This window comes from Polistes fuscatus, unplaced genomic scaffold (assembly GCF_010416935.1).
Source record: "Polistes fuscatus isolate 324 unplaced genomic scaffold, CU_Pfus_HIC Scaffold2, whole genome shotgun sequence".
Lineage (NCBI taxonomy): Eukaryota > Metazoa > Arthropoda > Insecta > Hymenoptera > Vespidae > Polistes > Polistes fuscatus.
The window spans coordinates 2,019,441-2,038,627 of record NW_025113096.1 but is presented as its reverse complement, the minus strand read 5'-3'; the positions used below and the strand labels follow the sequence as shown (position 1 = coordinate 2,038,627).

Below are 19,187 nucleotides of genomic sequence, written 5' to 3'. Positions count from 1 at the left end.
AGATGGAATCGAAAACTATTCGCCTTTTACTTCTTCGTCGAAGGCAAACAGGCGATAACTAGAGAAGTTGTTGCCAAGTTAAACAGTCGGACGTCTCGAGAGGCGCGAACCTCTGTAAAACAAATAAAAATTACATAACATTTGCATCGAAAGAGGGAAAGGAAGAGATCCTAAAGGAAGTCCTTTTTCTCGTTAAAAAAAGTTCTATCTCCTTGGGTACGCGAGTAAAATTCGTACGTTTGTATCTTTCCGAAGAAAGTTAAAGAAAGAAAGCAATAAAGAAAGAGAGAGCGAGAGAAAAAAAGAGAGGGAGGGAGGGAAAGAAAGAAAAATATAAAGAATTTGGAATCAAATTCCAATATTTGAATGGAAGCAGTAAACATTACTGCTCGTTCCAAAATTTTATCGACGGCCCTAGGAAGAAAGATCGCAGTTCGACACTACCCTCGAACCAACACACTTCTTTTCACTCGTCAGGCGTCGAAAAAGGTTCTCGATTCGGCCGGGGCACCTTCTCGCTCGATCTAGCACAATTTCAGTTGACGTAACTTCAAAGCCGCTTAATCCTCTTAACGAAGCCATATCGAAGACCAACCTGGAGGGGAGCCTCTGAGCTTTCGTCTCGTCTTTTCTCTTCTCTTCTCTTCTCGGTTCATCTTCTTAACCCTACGTTATATCGCTAACGCGAAAATGAACCTTAAACGAACGAAGACAGAAAATTTCAATCGATATATTCGATTCGTTGGAAAATCCTCGCTAAAATTCAGAAGTACAGTTAACAATCCATATACATTTTTCTATGATCTCTTATGTAATATTATAATAATAATAATAATAATGATGATATTATCGTCATGAGTGAGATTAAAATGGCAAGGAATCTCCTCTATCGCTCTTTCTTTCTTTCTTTCTTTCTTTCATTCTTTCTTTTCGTTCTTTATTTTTCTTAGCTTTCATTTTATCACTCCGAGTACATGTTAATTTATTCGCAGATTTGTGGTTCCTTTCCACTTAAAGTCTCCCATATTTTCTCGCGATCCCGAAGGACCCTCTCCTTCGTCGTATACATTTCCTGCTTTTTCATGACGACGTTGGTGGAAGCGTCGGATTCTCGAGGAGGTTAAAGAAGAGGGAGGAATGGAGATATAGAGAGGGACTCTGAGCTAGAGTTAAAGAACATACTCGACATTTACAATTCGGTTGGAAGTTTCACTGGAATCGAAAAGGACAAGAAGAAGAAAAAGAAAAAGAAAAAGAAGTAGAAGTAGAAGTAAAAGAAGAAGAAGAAGGAGAAGAAGAAGAAAGAGAAAAAGAAGAAAAAGAATAAGAGGGAGAGACACCGCCATCATTGCCGAACGACGTGGTGCTTTATTATCATATGTTTTTACTCGCCACTTTTATCGAGAATATTCTCCCATGCTTTTATTCACGGATGGAATTCTCCTTTCCCATCCGTCGCTTGCTTTTATTCTTCCTTTCCTCCACCCACCATTCTTTTTATTCCCCCTCACATTCCCCCGTTCCTTCTTTCAACTAGCGTTCTCTTTTCTTTCCTCGAGCGACCCGTTTAACCCACGCACACGTACAGAGGAGTTGTATTCGTTTGCCGAAGGATTACCTGCATCAACTCAAACCTCCTGTAAGATCGATAAAAGGGTGGCGAAATCTTTGGAAAGTAACTCAATCGAAATGTAACTCAATCCTTTTTTCTCTCTCCTTTTGTTTCTCTTTTCTTTTTTTTTTTCTTCTATATTGTATTTTGGAATTGGTTTTAACTACGTTACGCGTATACGAAAATATATAATTCAATATTTTATCGACAATTTCAAATACAATGGATACATTATTATCTCGATTTATTTATCGCGATATTTATATCCGTTTACAGTTTTGTTTTCTTAATTTTTTCGTCTAAATTCGATATTACGAAATAAAAATAACAGCATATACGTGACCGTTAATCGCAGATATTTCAAATTACATTTATACGTAGGAAGTTAATAATAAGCCGAAATGTGGTCCATCAAATTGAAATGACTAATATCGTAGCATGATTTTACTAATGATCGACGTGGTGACACAAAAGCTTCACTGGTATTAAGTCTACAGGATCGTATGCGATATCTCTCGACACCAGGTCGATCGTATTATAATTTATAAGACATCATTCGCTTTCGATGACGTTTGGTTGATTCGTGTCAAGCAACAGATCTCTTATAAATCTAATAAATGACGATAATAAAATATAAATTTAATATCTTTTTTTCGTCGTTTTCATCAAGAAATAGAAAAAGAAACATAAATTATTCTCTTAGACATAAAAGAATATGCATGTATACGAGAACTTTTACTTCGCACCTGTCGACAAAAGATAAACCTACTAAAAAGTCAGCATTTTTCGCTTGGTAAAAAAAAAGAATAGTAGGGGAGGTGGGGAAGGGATGAGGGTAGACAAGCGCCGAGCGACGAGCTGGCGTTTTCATTTCGATACACGCAGTATAATTCACTTTATCAACGGGATATCATAAAACGAGATAGATCCGAAACGAGCCCGTAGGAAAATTTGAAAATTTCGATCTCTCGTTCACGCTACGTCAACGTATCGATCTCGAATTAACAAGTGTAGTGGTATTATGGTAGAGGGGTAGGTAGGTAGGTATGGTAAACGGGTAGGTAGAGAGAAAAGGTAGGGTGGGTAGTAACGTGGGAAGGGTCGAACGTTGTATCATGAGCCGATAATAGACGACGGCGTCGAGCATCATTACAAAACACGATGCGCTTAGACCCGTTCGAGAGAGTACGAAAGAGAGATGGAGAGAGATAAAGGGGGAGAGGGGGATGGGGTTAGGGGTACATTGGTCGTAACATCCCTGCGTATCACGCGTCGGTAGTGCACGGACGAAACGTTCGTAAATAACCGATACCTGGCGATTCGCCCGAACGAAATCGGCGATCGGCGATCGGCACGGTGAAACTTCGGTCTCGGAAAATACCACTGGCTCGAACGGTATAATCAGCGGAGGGTGTTATCGCTTTTACTCGACCAATAGCCGAGCACGTATCATTGTCGTTGCGTAGCCTTTTGTGCGGCCATCACAAGTGAAAGAGAAAGATAGAGATAGAAACAGAGAGAGGACAGAGGGAGCAATAAATATGTTATTAAAATTACCATAACCCGTTTTGCCATGAGGGAATAAAACGGCACATTTTGCAGTTAATTTTCCAGTTATCTAGATAATAATCTCGCCTATATACCACGCTGAGTTAACCTTTTGGTTATAGAAGTTTGAACGTTAGTGATGTTAGTAATAGTGACGGTAATAGTGACGGTAGTAATAGTAGTAGTAGTGTAGTGATATTCGGTTGGAAAGTGGAGAGGAGGGTGTTTTGAGTTCGATCGAATACGAAGGAAGAAATCGGGTGTTGCGGTAGTGGAACGTGAACACGAAGCAAAAAGGGATGGAGAACCGGGGAGATAGGTGGTTAACGTTGATCCCGCGTGCCGTCATAATGCCACATAACATTAATAAGCGGTTTACACGACGAAAATACGAGCCGACCTGGAACGAGTTTGGAAGGAACACCGAGAAAGCGCGTTTCCACGACAACCCGTTTCATTTATCGTCCTCGATCTCGAAATCGAAACCCTCTCTCGAATGTTCGAGAGCAGCAGCAGCAGCAGCAGCGGCGGCGGCAGCAGAAGTAGTAGTAGTAGTAGTAGTAATAGTAGTAGTAGTAGTAGTAGCACGAGGTTACTAGCGCGAGATGGGTAAGGTAGAGTTAGAGGGTGAAAAGGATGCTGAAGGAAGAAGGGTGGGATCTCACGATTCCACTATTGCCACGGAACCACCACTACCAACCACCCTCTTCTCCATCTCCTTCTTCTCCTTCCTTCCTTCCTTCCTTCCTTCTCCCTTTCCGAGTTCCTCACAAGCAAGCCCTACCACTCACTACGGCCCACCCCGTCGACAATTAGTTCGCGCGCCCGGCAGTGAGTGCACTTAGCGAAAAGTAAGCAAACTCCACCCTCCTTGCCCCCTCTCTTCCTTCTCTCTCCTTCCCTCTCTCTCTCTATATATATATTACCCTTTCCCTTTCTTTTTCTTCATATCCTGTATACATGCATACATTCACATAGAAACGTACACATATACCAAACTTCAAATCTCCTCGGCGAAATGATTGCTACGATCATGGCGAGGTTCGATTTAGATAGTTGACGCCAACTTGTCCAGACGACAACGACGATGATACGTATATTGAAATTTTCATATTGATACTCTCTCGTTCGACGTGACTCACCGATGTATCGATAGACCGCGAGTACGAAGATACCTTCTACATATGTATCTATCCGTCTGTCGACGTTGTGTCATTGTAGCCGTCGTCGTACTTGCCGTCAGAACGGCTATCATAAAAATACACTCATGGACGTGAGTCGGAAAATGAAAATATCAAATCGATCGAAAATACATATATATATGTATAGATATTTATACGTATACGTGATATGTGGAATACGTAGATAGGTTAAGGAAAAAAGGCCACATATATCAGTTGGTTCGTTCCATCATGATTTACCATTTTGACAATAAGTCTTCTTAGCTCGTTCGCATCACGTACACACATACGTAAGTGCAAATATCATTCCCTTCAGGTACCTAATATCAAAAAGAAATATCAAGGACAGAGCAATGCGACTATAGAGCATGACATGCGATCAAACGAAACGAGGGAAGTGACACCCTGCCCAAGTTGTTACTCTACTAGATTGATGAAGCTCACACCCTAAGATCATTCATTTCATCCATCCCCCCCTTCTTTTCTTCTTTTCTTCTTTCTCTCTTCTCTCTTCCCATATTCTTCGTCTTTTACCTTCCTTCGTCCAAGACGATATTCTTCGATCTTTCTACTTACGTGATCACGCTTACCTGAGCGATCCTATGCTAGCAACGAGGCCAGCTACAAAGATTTTCACGCTGACGCGCTCCTTTTTTAGCCGTCTTGGTAATTAATGAGACGTTCGAAGTTTTCTAGCTGATAGGCGAAAAACGATCCGTGACGTGTAGCTAATCGAGAGATAAAGGACGAAAACTTGCGCGGATGAGTAAGTGAGAGAGAAAGAAAAAGTTTCAAGTAACGGGATCGAAGATTCGTAAGAAGATTGTGTTAAGTTTTAAAAGGAAAGGAAAAAGAGATCTCAGAAATGGATTAAGGATAGTAAGTAATTCTCGATTATCTTACTTACTCGATTTGTTCCTTAGCTACAATAACAAAGTGATAATCTTGACATTTAAATAGATTGCCTAGTTTTTAATCATATGCTTGTTGCACATAGAAAAATCGTTTTACGTTTTTTTGTTTCTTTAGACGTTTTAGAATTTAGTCTAGTGCACGTTACTCAAAGGATAAAATTCAATGCCCAAAGAGTTAATTAAACGTGTACTTCACCGAAAATACTCAAATACGCGTAGACCGTTCTTAATTAGGTTCCCTTAATTGCTCGCGAGGATAACGAGCTCGCGAGATACACCTAGACCATAACGAATCCGCAAATTCCGAGAAAGGAGGGACGCGCGTTCGTTCGGTCGGAGCTCAAAATTGAAAAATTTGAAATAGAGAACATTCTACAGTATCCACCTACGTCATGCTCGCGTACAAGAGAGAGGAACGAGAGAGAAAGAGAGAGAGGAAAAAAAAAGATAAAGAGCACTTTCGAAATTTCGAAACGAACGAACAGGGAAACGACATTCCTGTCCCTCTTCCCTGCAAGCACGGCAATTTGGATCATCGACGCGTACCTCTCTTTTCATTCTCGCGTCCATCGTGAGCGCGGACGTGTGCACGCCTGGCAATAAATCCAGACTTACTCTTCATCCTATCTCTCGGCTTTGTCGTGTGCTAGCGCTACGGGAACTCTGGGACAGGCATTGTCGCGGTTATATCGACGTCGAGGAAGAACGGCAAAAAAATGTGAGAGAGAGAGAGAAAGAGAAAGATAAAAAAAACGTGTCATAGGGCGGTTCTCGATGGAAGCTGAATTAAATTCTGAGATTTATCGCGTCAATAACCGTGCATTAATTTACGATTTTTCGAGGGCTGCAGGTGGTGAGAAATAGAACGCGTAAGAGTAAGAGAGAAAAAGGGAAAGAAGAGAGAGGGAGAGAGAGAAAGAGAGAGAGAGAGAGAGAGAGTGAAAAAGTAGTAGGATGGGGATTGGTTACACGACGCGTAAATTCACGGCACGCCGTAGCGGCGATTGTTTCGCCTTTCGTAACGAAATATAGCACTAGGAAAGCGAACGAAGGGTGCCGCCGGTGTAGGTGGGATTGAAGAAAAGTGGGGGAAGAGTTTTGCTAGAGGAACGCTTGAAAACACGCAATAAGAACACACGACCGCATAACGCATACCTATACGCGTTCGCACGCGATGAGACACTCGTAAGGGTGGTTCGAAGGGGTAACTTTACTATAGGCTGTCGCGGTTACTTGCTCGTATCTCTCTTTCTCCCCCTCCCATCCTTTTCTCTATCTTGCTCTTTCACTCTACTGCGATTGTATTCGTGTACCTCTACCCCCGTCTCTTACTATATACATATATACGTAGATATATACATGTGTATATATATATATATATATATATATGTAGGTATATGTGGAACGATGCGAGACGACCCCAAGTGTGGGCAACGACATATGCGACTGGCGTGTTCCACATCTAACTTGTATTGACCATTACTCAACGTTCCGTGTCCGTAAGTTGTGTGGCAACCGCTGCCATTCACCGAAAGTCGACGACGTTAACGGAAGCGGCTTGCCGCGCCGCGAAACCTATGCGAAAAACTTAACGTTCAACTTCTTGAAAATAAAAAATCAAAAGGTCAAAATTAAGGGGCTCGTGAAGTTTAGTGTTAATATGTGTATGCATGTTTTAGTTGATACTCCTACTTTTTTTCTTTTCTTTTCTTTTTTTTTTCTTATTTCTTTCTTTCTGGGAAAGATAAATTTTGTCCTTGATCGAATAATTTAAAAAAATCTCGTAATTAGGACAAATTAATATGCTTGTAAATTAGATTTTTTACGTTTTTCATTAGTATATATTATTATTTATCACACTTTTATGATGCTTGATTCTTTTTAAAATACACACAGATTATAGATTATTTCATATTCTCCATTAATGACAGCAAACGCGTTAATAAAAGACGCATTCATTAATAACAATGGATTAATTATAACGACATATTCTATGCTAAAAAATAACGTGGATTATTCCTTTTCGTTTTTTTTTTTATTCATTTAAAGAGACACAACACACACTCATACAAATAGTAGTAGTAGTATATAAAGTATGTAAGTAAAGACGAATACTGAGATTTTTCACGGTACGCCATGAACCGTGGACCGCAATTTCAGGAAATCTTCGGATTGCATAGACGGAAGAAAAGTCTTTTATCCGGCTCTTCGAGATTTCCCTTCGTTTCCATTATTTTTTCTTTTTTATTTTTCTCTTTCTCTCTGTCTCTCTCTCTCTCAACTATTAACGCCTTCCTTCGCTTTTTCTTCTTTCACACACACACACACACAAACACTTATACACAAAAATATACACAATCTCAATGGTAATTTTTCTTTCTCCTTTTTCTCTTCTACTTTCTTCAACTCTTTCTTCTTTCTTTCCTTCTATTTCTCTCTTTCTCTCAGCTTTCTCTCATCTTCCAGCTAGCAACAGCCATTTCCCTTTTACGATTTCATTCGCGCACAGTACGGAAAATAATATTTACCAGGCTTTTTAAGTTTAACGCGTTAAATCGCGGTGCCACGGATTACACGTTTAACGACTTTTCTCTTTTCCGCAACGCGGAAAGAGAGCGAGTCTTTTCATTTCAAAACGGAGAGACCGGCCACCACAAAAAAGAGCCACAGACGGAAAAGTAGTGCGATTGAGTAAGAGAGAAAGAGAGAATAAAAATGAGAGAACCGAGGAAAAAGAACATGCCCGACTTTAATCCCTTTGATTCTTTTCGCAAAACGAATGCCTATGATCTAACACGTGTTTTGTGAATACGAATGCTTTCAGCCGATAGGCGCTTCAGTCCCCGACCTCTTTTCGTCTCACTCAGGGAGAAACAATTTTTTTACAAATTGCGAGCTTACGCAGCACTAGCTACCTAATATTCTTTTTAGATAAAATATTTATTTAAAAAAAAAACATATGAAATTACCTAAAAACACTCCAAGTAGTGTTGTTCTCAAAATATTTTAAGATGCTTCTTCTTATAGGTTATGTACGTACTTATTGCTGACGGAATGAACAAAAATGGTTAACTTATTTTTATCGCTATTATTATTATTATTTTGGGTTATTAAATAATTAAGAAATGTTATACTCGTATAAAGTATACTTACATATTAATTATTTTTTATTATAAATATTAATTTAACTTTAAAATATATTAATACACCAGATGCATATATATGAGTTTAATTGGGTACGCTAATGGTACGCATTGAACACATATATACGTCATTCATCCGCAAAGTGTTAATTATTATATATTTATGCACTGATTAATCCAATTATTTGTGTATCATCTGAAAATAAAATATTTAATGAGAATATAGGTATATTGGACTATTATTTTTATTGTTAGTATTATTTCTCTTTTACGCGTGCATCGTTCACATAAAAATTTTCGAATCGACCGAGAATACAACTTCGACCTTGTCGCAAAAAATAGTTTCTCTTGAAACTCGGTCGTTTACACATTTCATATATATGTATTACGTAGGTCGCGAGTGTCCTACATAAATCCTTAGAACTTACTGCACTCTAACAACGAGGTTCATTGAGATAGATCAGTTCTACCTAACGCGAAACTAAAAGATGGACGATCGAGTTTTTCGAAGTTTAAATCTTCCGAACGAAAGAAAGAGATCTTTAAGAATTCGATGAAAAAAAAACTATATTTTAAACAGGATCAATATTTCGACTATTTTATATGCGTAGATCTTTCAATTCGTTATATTTTTTTTATATACGTATATATTCTTGCAAAGGTATTCCTTGATGCTGAGATTGATAAAAAAAATTATTTCATTTTTCGACATATTTAAAATGTAATAGGAAACAGATGATGTAAATGACAAGCCATCTTTTGAAAATTCTTAATCTCCGTTGCGAGATACTCGGATGTTGGAAATATGATAAGACGAAAAGAAATGATAGAAAAATTGAGAAAGAAAGAAGGAGAGAGAGAGAGATGAGAGAGAGAGAGAGAGAGTAGAAACGTGCACGATTTCAAGAATTTTATTCGCATCGCATGCCAGGTTCCACCGGTCGAAAGAATATTTTATTTAAGCTTCCTGCTATACCTCCGAAACGATCCTCTGACCACGAGATACACCCCAAGCCTCTGGGTATTCCTAATTTTCTCTGGCAGACGCCGCTGGAATCTTAATTATGAGGAAGAATTCGTGAGAGTCCAAGCCTAGGCTTACTCTCTTCTCCATATCTTTTTTTCTTTTCTACCTCTCTCTCTCCCTCTCTCTCTCTTTTTCTATCTTTCTCTCTCAAATAAGTGCACAATGCTTTTATATCAAATATGAGAAGTACTTTCGAATACTTTGACGTATTTCCGAGAAAATTGAGAGTCATATTTTCGAGGATCGTTGCAGTTGTACGTTAAGAGGTACGTTACTTGTGAAATTTTTTTGATATATGCGTCTGTATTTCTCCGTAATAATATTCAGTAGGTGGGGGTAGGGGTCGTGTAAAGCATTAAAATACGTGCGATACATGCTTAAAGCAGTCAGCTGATTCAAAATAAACGTTCCTTAAAGAAAGAGAAAATAGGTCGAGTAAATGGCTGGTGCTTTTTTTTTATACATATTTCTTCTTGTTGTATCTATATATATATATATATAAAAGAGAAAAAGCATAAATGTTTACTTTATTTACCTTGTATTTATTTGATCGATTAAAGTACATATTGCATGAAGGTAAATATCCAGAGATATTTACTGGAAAAGAGAAAAAAAAATTTACGAGAAAAGATCCATCGTTTGGTAGCAACGTAGCTTCAACGTCGCTTACATTTCTAAGAAAAACACGAGTTTAAAAGACGAAAAAGGTAGAAACTGTAGGAACGTAGTAACACATTCTTTTAACCGTATACTTAGAGCGTATTTGTTTTATACTCGTACCTTCCAAGGGCTGTTAGCCTTCTACGTCGTTGGACGAACGACCAAAGCTAAAACTTACTTCTTCCTTGTTCTACTTCTTTTTTCTTTCGCTCCTCCCCCCTAACGCCATCCTTTTTTTCTTTTCCCTTTTTTTCTTCTTTATCTTTCTTTCTTATTTTTACATTTTTACTTTTACTCGTCAGCAAAATTGCCTTAACAAAACCCAATAAAACTTAACGCCGTCGTCCGATTTTAAACTTCGTCTGATCTTTTAAAAATCATTGTTTGTAAATTCTTCTTTGCCCTTATTAAATCTTTACTCTAACTTAATTATTTTTTTTTAATCTGTTACAGGGATTGCAGAGTTGTTAGAGATCCACAGACCTTCAAGTCAAAAGGCTATGGATTCGTGTCTTTTGTTAAAAAAGCGGTAAGCAATGATATTTCATGTTTTTTACAACAACAACAAAATAATAAAGAAAAAAGGAACAACCGTTCTTCACTTGACCACTCTAACCGACAATCTTATTTGTTTGCTCGTATCTTTATCAATCAAACGCACCTGGTAGAAAATTAACTTATTATTCTTATTAGAAAAACTCGTTGCCGAGATAATGAGCGAACTTGAACAAAAGAGCAGAGCCTCGGCAACGACCTATGTAAATGTAGGACTTTACATAGACTCTACTTCTTCTTCTTCTTCTAAACAAACTCATCTATCGATCATCATTTGAATGTACACACACACACACACACACATACTTTGTCCGTGCGGCATGCACACGCATACACACAAACATACCTATATTCGCACAATATCGGCATTGCATATGCTTGGTATGACAACGCATCGTCTCAGTGCCGATACGGCACCTGTTCCATTCCGATGCAAACGACCGACGAAGTTTACGACAATCCATAAAGATCGAAATCGTGAGAAATTAACAGCGTCAAGCTGGAAGTTGGAGCTGGCCTTTCGATGTTCGATCGATGGAAATAGTAGGGATGAAAACGAAGGGATGGTTACCCAGAAGCAGCAGAACGTTACTGGCGGAAGCAGCTTCAGGGTTTACAGCATCGTTCTTGGAGTAGAGAGTAAGAGAGAGAATGAGAAAGAAAGAAAGAGAGAAAGAGAGAGAGAGGGAGAGAGAAAAGACGATAGCGAATGAGCGAACGAATGAGCAAGAAAGAGAGTGAGAGAGAGAGAAAGAGAGAGAGAGAGGTAGTCCGAGTTTTACTGTACCCCACCAAAATCCGCGACGTAAATCACGACGAAGTTAGATGTACGGCTGAGTAAAAGAAGGCTTTCCTCCGTTTATGGCGAGGTTATTCGTCGAGGCGGCCGAACCCGGAGGTAGAACCTCCTCTCGTTTCCCCTCTGTTTTAATGTCCTATCGATCTGGACCACCGCCGGCACCTGACTCACACCCACGGTATTACTATTGCCGAAGTATAAATTTCCCGGGTGTCTCCGCTAACCTCGAGGAACACGCGAAAATTTCTCCTCCTTCTCCTCCTCCTTCTCCTTCCCTCTTCTCTTCCTCTTCCATTTCAAGCTCTTCTCTCCTTTTCTTCCTTCCTCTTTTCATCTCTCTCTCTTCTCTCTCTCTCTCTCGGTCACTATTTCCTTCGAGCACCGGATACACGTATCTAAATCGCGTACTCTGATCGCACGGCCAAACGACATCCCCTCCAAACTCTTTTCTACGATCTACTACTACCACCACTACTACTAAACGAACAAAAATACGAATTCCTTGAATTCTACACTACTCTTCTTTTCCGATAGCATCCACATTGTCTATCTCTCTCTCTCTCTCTCTCTCTTTTTTTCTTTTTTCTTTTTCTTCTTTCAACGTTTTTAAACTGTTGGAACGATCGAAGATTTCGTTCGTTTGTTCGTTCGTTCGTTCGTTCGTTTTTCAAGAAAGAATTTTCTCTTGAAAATCTTCTCATAGATTCAACGAAGGACAGACATTTACCGCAAAAGAGGATAAAGAAATCGAAATAACTTTTTCTAAAAGCCACGTAAGTCGTGAGTGAGAGGAACGGTGCTTGTAGGGTACCTGCATGACTTAATAATGCATGCAAAGCAGTTGGGTGTCGCTTCGGTCAGAGTGCTTCACGGCTGATCGCTGATGTCTATACACAGTCGTCTTCTATATAAGCTTGTGGTTTTGAGTGTGAGAAAAAGATAGCTAGCTAGAGTCGTCTTCGTAGTTGGACAAGTTCAAACTGAATAGGGATTATAAAATGTTAGGGTGGATCGAAAGGAAAAAGAGAGAGAGAGAGAAAAAAAAAGAACAATATTTATTGGTTTTAAGAATGTTATTCCCTTATTATACACAAATATAATATATAATACAATAGAATAAGTGATAATAATTAGTAATAAAAATAAAATAGCTGTAATAAATTTAAGAAGAAAAAAATAATAATATAGAAAGATAAATAGAAAGAGAAAGGAATAAACAATACCTAGTGTTTATAAGAATCCTACTCCTTGTCCTTCTTATATGATACGATATATGTAAACAATAATAATAATAATAATAATTTAGTAAAAAAAATAATTTGTCTATAATAAGCTAAAGAAAGAAATATTGTATTATAAAAAAAGATAAATAGAAAGAAAGAGAAGGAGAGATAGATAGGACGTGTTGGAAGCTTGAGCTCGGTAGAAGAAGAAAACCAAAAGAAAAAGGGAGGAGAAGGACGTTGATATCGACCGGAGTTTAGAATCGGCTTAGAGTCGAGCGTGTTCGGTCTCGCGGTCTATCTGGGCTAACCGCGCAAATATGCGGCATCATATCGGGAATGGAAATTCGAATCGGAAATACTTTATCCCACAGGAGCACGAATGTCGTGGGATAAGAACCGTAGAGTAGTGGGAAAGTGGTTAAGGTGCACGAATCTCGAAGAAGAAGAAGAAGAAGAAACGAGAAAGAGAGGGAGAGAGAGAGAGAGAAAGAAGGGAGGTTAAAGGTGGAAGAAAAGCGAAGAGAAAACTCCCGGAATCCTTCGAATGGCGCAAACGGTGAGGAAAAGAGTGGGGGTGCTCACCACCACCCTCTTTTCTCCAACCACGCGTTTGTGAAAAGCCTTTCGACGGTCACAACCCCTACCGCTGGAATTTCTCAATGGCGGGAGTATTTTCAGCCATCTCTTCTTCTCTCTCTCTCTCTCTCTCTCTTCCTCTTTCTTTCTCTTTCTTTCTTTCTTTTTTCTTTAGCTCTCGGCCTCTTTTTATCTCATCTTTTCTCAACTCCAAAGATTCGTCCAAGCGGCAGTCAAATAAAATAAAAACGAAGATTATTTTTAGTCTCTCTTTCTTTTTTTCTTTCTTTCTATCCCTCTCTCCCTCTCTATTTATCTGTCTTTCCATTTACTATTCTTCCAAATTTTCTCTATTTCCACCTTTCTTAAACATTTGGAAATATGAAGGATATGCATAATGATGATCGTATATATGTGAGCGTGTGTGCGTTTGTGTGCGTGTGTGTGTGTTTAGTTATTACACAGCGTCATTTTTCTTTCAGATCAAACTTTTTTTTACAAACTTATGTAAGTATGTTTCTCCAATTCTGATCGAAGACAATTTCTTTTTATTTTATTTTACTTTTCTTTTCTTTTTTTCCGAGTAAATTCTTCCAAATATTTCATTCGAATCATACAATAGTCATCTATAGGGTAGGCCAGAGCACACTTATGTATACATATATATATATATATATAGTCTGAAAGGTATATTGAAGCAAGGCCATGACCGTTTTGTTACCTACTCGAGAACAAATAGCCCAGCCACGTGGAGGCTCGTTCTCCCTTCTATCCTTCGTCATAAAGGATAGCGCCTTTTCTTCGAGAAGGGAATTCAAAGCAGCGATGGGAAACACCGCAGTTTGCCGAGGGCAGTTCTTGGGAAATGCGAGGAATCGGAGGTGCGATTTGTCGAATGGAATTCCCTCTCGAACTAACGTATCTTAGACTCGATCCACTACCATCCCTGCCATTTTCGTTGGTAAAAGGGAAGGGACGTTACGTTCTTACGATTTACTTTAGCCACTTAACGAGCTGTCCCATCAGTCCGATTTAATTCTTTCGTCCTTTGTGTGTCATTCCTTACTTTTCTCTTTCTCTCTCTCTCTCTCTTTCTCTCTCTCTCGCTCTCTTTCTCTCTCTCGTCCTCTATCTTTATTTCTTTTCTTTCTTTTTTTCTTTTACTTTTTCTTTATCTCTTTACTTCTCTTCGCCTACCTTAGATTCGATCGTCGTAGGAGGAGAACATTAAAGGACGTCACTCGTGCGAAAGGTATAAACGTTAACGTTATTCCTATTTCCACGAAGAAGAAAAAGAAAAAGAAGAAGAAGAAGCCGGGACGGTAAAATTTTTCTCGATCCGCTTACGGCGTGCTTTTCTCAAAGCAGAGCAGTAATAAATAAAAGTTACGATCGGTGTCCTGCGTACTCGGAGTTTCAGCCGTTTGCTGTTGCTCGTAACGTGGCTTTACTTCTTACGTTTATTCCATTTATCTCGACCCCCTTTTGCACGGGCGAATCGTTCCGTCTATTGAAAAGTATCTTTTTCTTTCTCTCTCTCTCTCTCTCTCTCTCTCTCTCCCTTTAAAACTTATCATTTCTAAAGGCAGCAATCTTAACTAGTTCATCGCGACGATTATAAAGAGAAAAAAATTCTCCGTGCTAAAGTTTTCTCAATCTCGTTTTATCATTCTCATGCTATCGATTAAACCATTTTACTCATTACCACACCCATTGTTTCAGGAAGCGGAAATCGCCATCGGTACCATGAACGGGCAATGGCTCGGTAGCAGAAGTATTCGAACGAATTGGGCGACTCGCAAGCCGCCTGCACCAAAATCTGAAGGTGAGTCAGAAACAAATGTAAACATCGATCATACCTTTTTTTTCAACTTATATAACCTAAAACGTAACTAAACTACTTCAATTGATCATACCACAATCGATCGATCAAAATTCTGTAAGATCCTAACTCTGTCTTATATATATATTACGATTAAACTAAAATGACGAAATATATTAGAAGAAGAAGAAGAAGGTGGAAAAAGAGGGGGGAAAAAAAAACAAACAAACAAATAAAGAAAGAGAAAAATATTGACTCTCTCTCTTCCGAGAGAGTAAAAGGAGCTTCCAATTTCTTTTAATAGCTGAAAAGAAAAGAAAATATCGGTCGATGAAGGAAAGATGATAGGGATGAAGATGGAAGAGTAGGGGGAATAGAAGGGGGGAAGAGATACGAAACGAGAGATATCCGTCAAAGGAACATCGTGTTTATCTTGCACAACGCGGTTTACTCAATGTGAATACGAATCTCTGCGTGGAGGTAAATTAAATATCACGTTGGCGCGTTCACGCGATTGAGGAAATTTCGTCGACGCAACCAGAATTTCATTAGCTCGGGGAAATTCCATGGTTCGCGCAGAAATGGATGCGCACGATCGAGTCGATCTATTCTCGTCTCTCTCTCTTATTTCCCTTTCTCTCTCTTTTGTCGTTGAGTATTCGAAAGGTTCACTCGTTTTCTTTCTTTTTTTTTTTCTCTTCTAATACTAACGCGCACACTCATAACGTGGATCGTTCGCTCAGAAAGCTTTCACTGTGCCCCATTCAGAAATGCTCGAAACGGCTTTACCACGAACGGTTACTCTGCAAAAGCGGCCTCCGCAAAGGCACCACTCGCCGTTCGAGTGTTTGTTAATCGATATCTCGAGATGGACTCGAGAGCCTTTTTTCAAACGAACGGGCCAAAAGAGAGAAGGTACAAGCCGACCAAACGACCAAACGACCGAACGACCGAACGACTAACTGACTGACTGCCTTTTCGATTTCCAACGAGCTACTACTATCGCCTTCCTTAGAGTACCTACACCGATCGACTTCGGGAAGCCCTTTTCCTTTTACCACTTCGAACCCCTATTGCTCTACGACACACACGAAATTTCCTAACTTCTTTCAGCTAGGATTTTTCTCTCCCCCGTTTGTCGACAAAGAAAGAAGGAAAGCCCTTTAGGAAAATCTTTGCATTGACTTTTAAGCATTTTCATGAATGTTTCCCTTATCACTAAACGTCAGCCAAATTTCAAAAGATATTGTGTTTCTTTTCGGCAGGCCTGTTTCCTACATTTTTTCTTAACATCAATTCATTTCAAATTTCGTATAAAGTACATTTTATTATTTAAAATCGTTAATAATCGTTATAGAAATTTGGATACTATCAGATTGATAATAATATTTGTCAAGAATATAACGATAACATCGAATGATGAAGAATCAGTGAATAATCGAATTGTAATCGAATTCAAATGGAAATACTACAATTATAAATGAAATATCTATCAATCCTGTATATTAATTTGTATTATATAATACACTCTCGTTGATAATATCAACATCTTCATATCAGAAATATATAAAACAATCTTGATGATTATAAAATCATTCTCGAAAATTAACATGATCAAAGAGAGAGAAAGAGAGAGAGAGAGAACGGTTCATGAAAGAATATAAAAGCCTTCGGTAAGAAAGAAAAGGGGTATAGTAAGGATACGCTAAGAATTCAATTGAAGTTATGAACTAAACGCATAATGAGCTTGAAGGTAGCACTCCGAGAGCCAAGTAAGTATTATTATATTATCATAAGCGGCTCTCCGTCGTCAGGCCACGGACCTCTCCTACCTCCGGAGAGAGTTAACTCCGACCCCTCGACTAACTAATTTCATTCCCCAAGTCTTTAATTAGTATTCGTCGCGAAGAGTCCGAACTTTTTCACTAGACTACGAAGATGAGGAGAAAGAGGAGAAGGAAAAGAGGAAGAGGAAGAGGAAGAGGAAGGAGAAGAAGAAGAAGAAGAAAGAGGATGAGAGATCTTCCGCAGCCTCTGACCCTTTTCCTGGACCCAACCGACCGACCGTTCATCCGTATTTGCATAGACCAAATTCTCAAAAGCGGAACTTTCTATTTCTTTATCAGACAACCGTTTTGCTCGCGTTAACTAAACTTTTCTCTTCAAAAATCTATTAGAAAATTTCGATCGAAAGATTAAGAGAGATACATTCAAATTCATTATTATTATTATTATTATAACTTTTTTCATTTTAACACAAATCATATTATATTATCAAGTTAAATATTAAGAAAAAGGATACCTAAGGAAATATACATTTTGTAAGAGTAAATCTTTCTTCTCTGAAAGAAACGTCAATAATGAACAGGAACGTGGGATGTTACGTCACCCGCCGGATGAAGATGTAAGAAACAACATCGTCAGTGGTCGTCCATGGAAACAGTCGAAGCAGGCTCATTTTCCTTCTCTCTCTCTTGTTCTTGGTGAATAGATTCGAGTAGAAGAGCAAGTTCCGAGTGCAAGTTTATCGACTATCGTTTTACTCCCCTGAATTACACGTCGGAGTTTATATGACTCCGGACTTCTCCTTCGTTCTTCTCTCTCTCTCTCTCTCTCTCTTCTTTCTTCTTCTTACTTTAGTATCTCTTTCCAAGAACATCCTGGCGATTGCGCCAAAGCTCATCTACAAATCCAAAAGCCAGTGCACCATAGCCACCGCGCCAAGATTCATCTGCATATTTTGACGTAATAGGAGGAACGCGACTGCAGCGAGAAGTCTCTTGCATTATACATTCTTTAAACAAATCTCAACTCGATGTAAGCAGTCGGAAGTTGGTTTAACGCAGGAACACGATGATAATAATAAGAAGATAGGGAAGTACTACATTTCGTGCGAGCCAATTTCTTCGAGGGAAGAAGAAGAAGAAGAAGAAGTTTCGATTATCTGGAAAGTGTGCCGTAGTCTTCTTCCTCCTTTTTGTCTTTCTTTTCTCTCCGCCCCCCCCCTCTCTCTCTCTTTCTTTCTTTCTCTTTACCTCTCTTTATCTTTCTTTTTTTCTATCGACTTTCCGTTAGCCGTGATTATCGGGAAAAGGATAAAACCATCGAGAGAGAGTTTAAACATATAAATTTATCGGTCTTTATAAATTTCGATTATATTTTATATTCCGTCCTCTTTAAAAGATACACGACTTCTCCTGAAGAATTTCAATAAAATTTTGTCGAAAATTTTCATCGCTATTTTGTTGACCTCAATTTTATCATTTAAATGTGTGCTTAATTAAATCAATAGTTTTTGATTAATTCACTTTCAATCATGTTTATCGATCCTTCGATTTGATGTCGAGTAAAGAAAGCGAAAGAATAAATTGTCTAAATGTGGTGGGTTCAGAGTACGGAGAGGGTAAATAGAAAAGGAGGATGAGGTCGGAACCGAGCAACCATTTAATTTGACTGAATCCCGAAGTTAGTCGGCAACTAGGTCAATATTTTATAGCTCTGGCAATTAGATAATTTTGCGGCCGGGCAAAAATATGATTGCTGGCGTGTGAAAGGACCAACTTGGGCCACGGGTTAATGTCAAAAGTTTGTATCGTCCTCGACGTGTCGAATCGCAGCTCTTTCTCTTTCACTCTATCTATCTATCCATCTATCTCTTCTATCCTTCTCTCATTCACTTTGTTCAAACCGTTTTTACCGATCTCATATCATTTACAGTCAACATAATAGCGCCTATTCATGAGAAAACTCGATAAAAATATAACATCAAAATTTTTTATTCGATTTTTATTATTCCGAGAATATATAATTCGTTATAGTCGCATCAATAAACCTTGCCAACTTTCCACCTCGAGATATAACTTAGGCGACGACAGTTGCGATCGACTATCTTCGGAGCCAGACACACACATACACAGACCTAGCATAGACAAAGAGAGAGAGAGAGGGAAATGTATAAAGAGGCGAGTCGCTGTTATGCACGCAGGTGGCAAACGCAACCTTAACGCAATGTTAACGCACCGGAAGTCCAGTCTATCACGAGTGACGTAAAGTCGACATATAGGCATTGAATTAACAACACAGTCCGTTTGCGAGGGTTAAGTGTCGAGAGATAGATAGATAGA

General features: G+C 38.8%; 1 protein-coding gene across 10 annotated transcripts in view; it reads left to right on the top strand.

Moving 5' to 3' along the window:
- LOC122516702 (nucleolysin TIAR) overlaps positions 1 to 19,187 on the top strand; it is a 401,875-nt gene that overhangs the window by 353,765 nt on the left and 28,923 nt on the right. For all 10 annotated transcript variants that reach the window (XM_043634731.1, XM_043634732.1, XM_043634740.1 and 7 more), the window contains 2 exons: positions 10,539 to 10,614; positions 14,964 to 15,066. In XM_043634731.1, the coding sequence (XP_043490666.1) occupies positions 10,539 to 10,614; positions 14,964 to 15,066 (179 nt within the window). The remainder of the gene's footprint in view (positions 1 to 10,538; positions 10,615 to 14,963; positions 15,067 to 19,187) is intronic.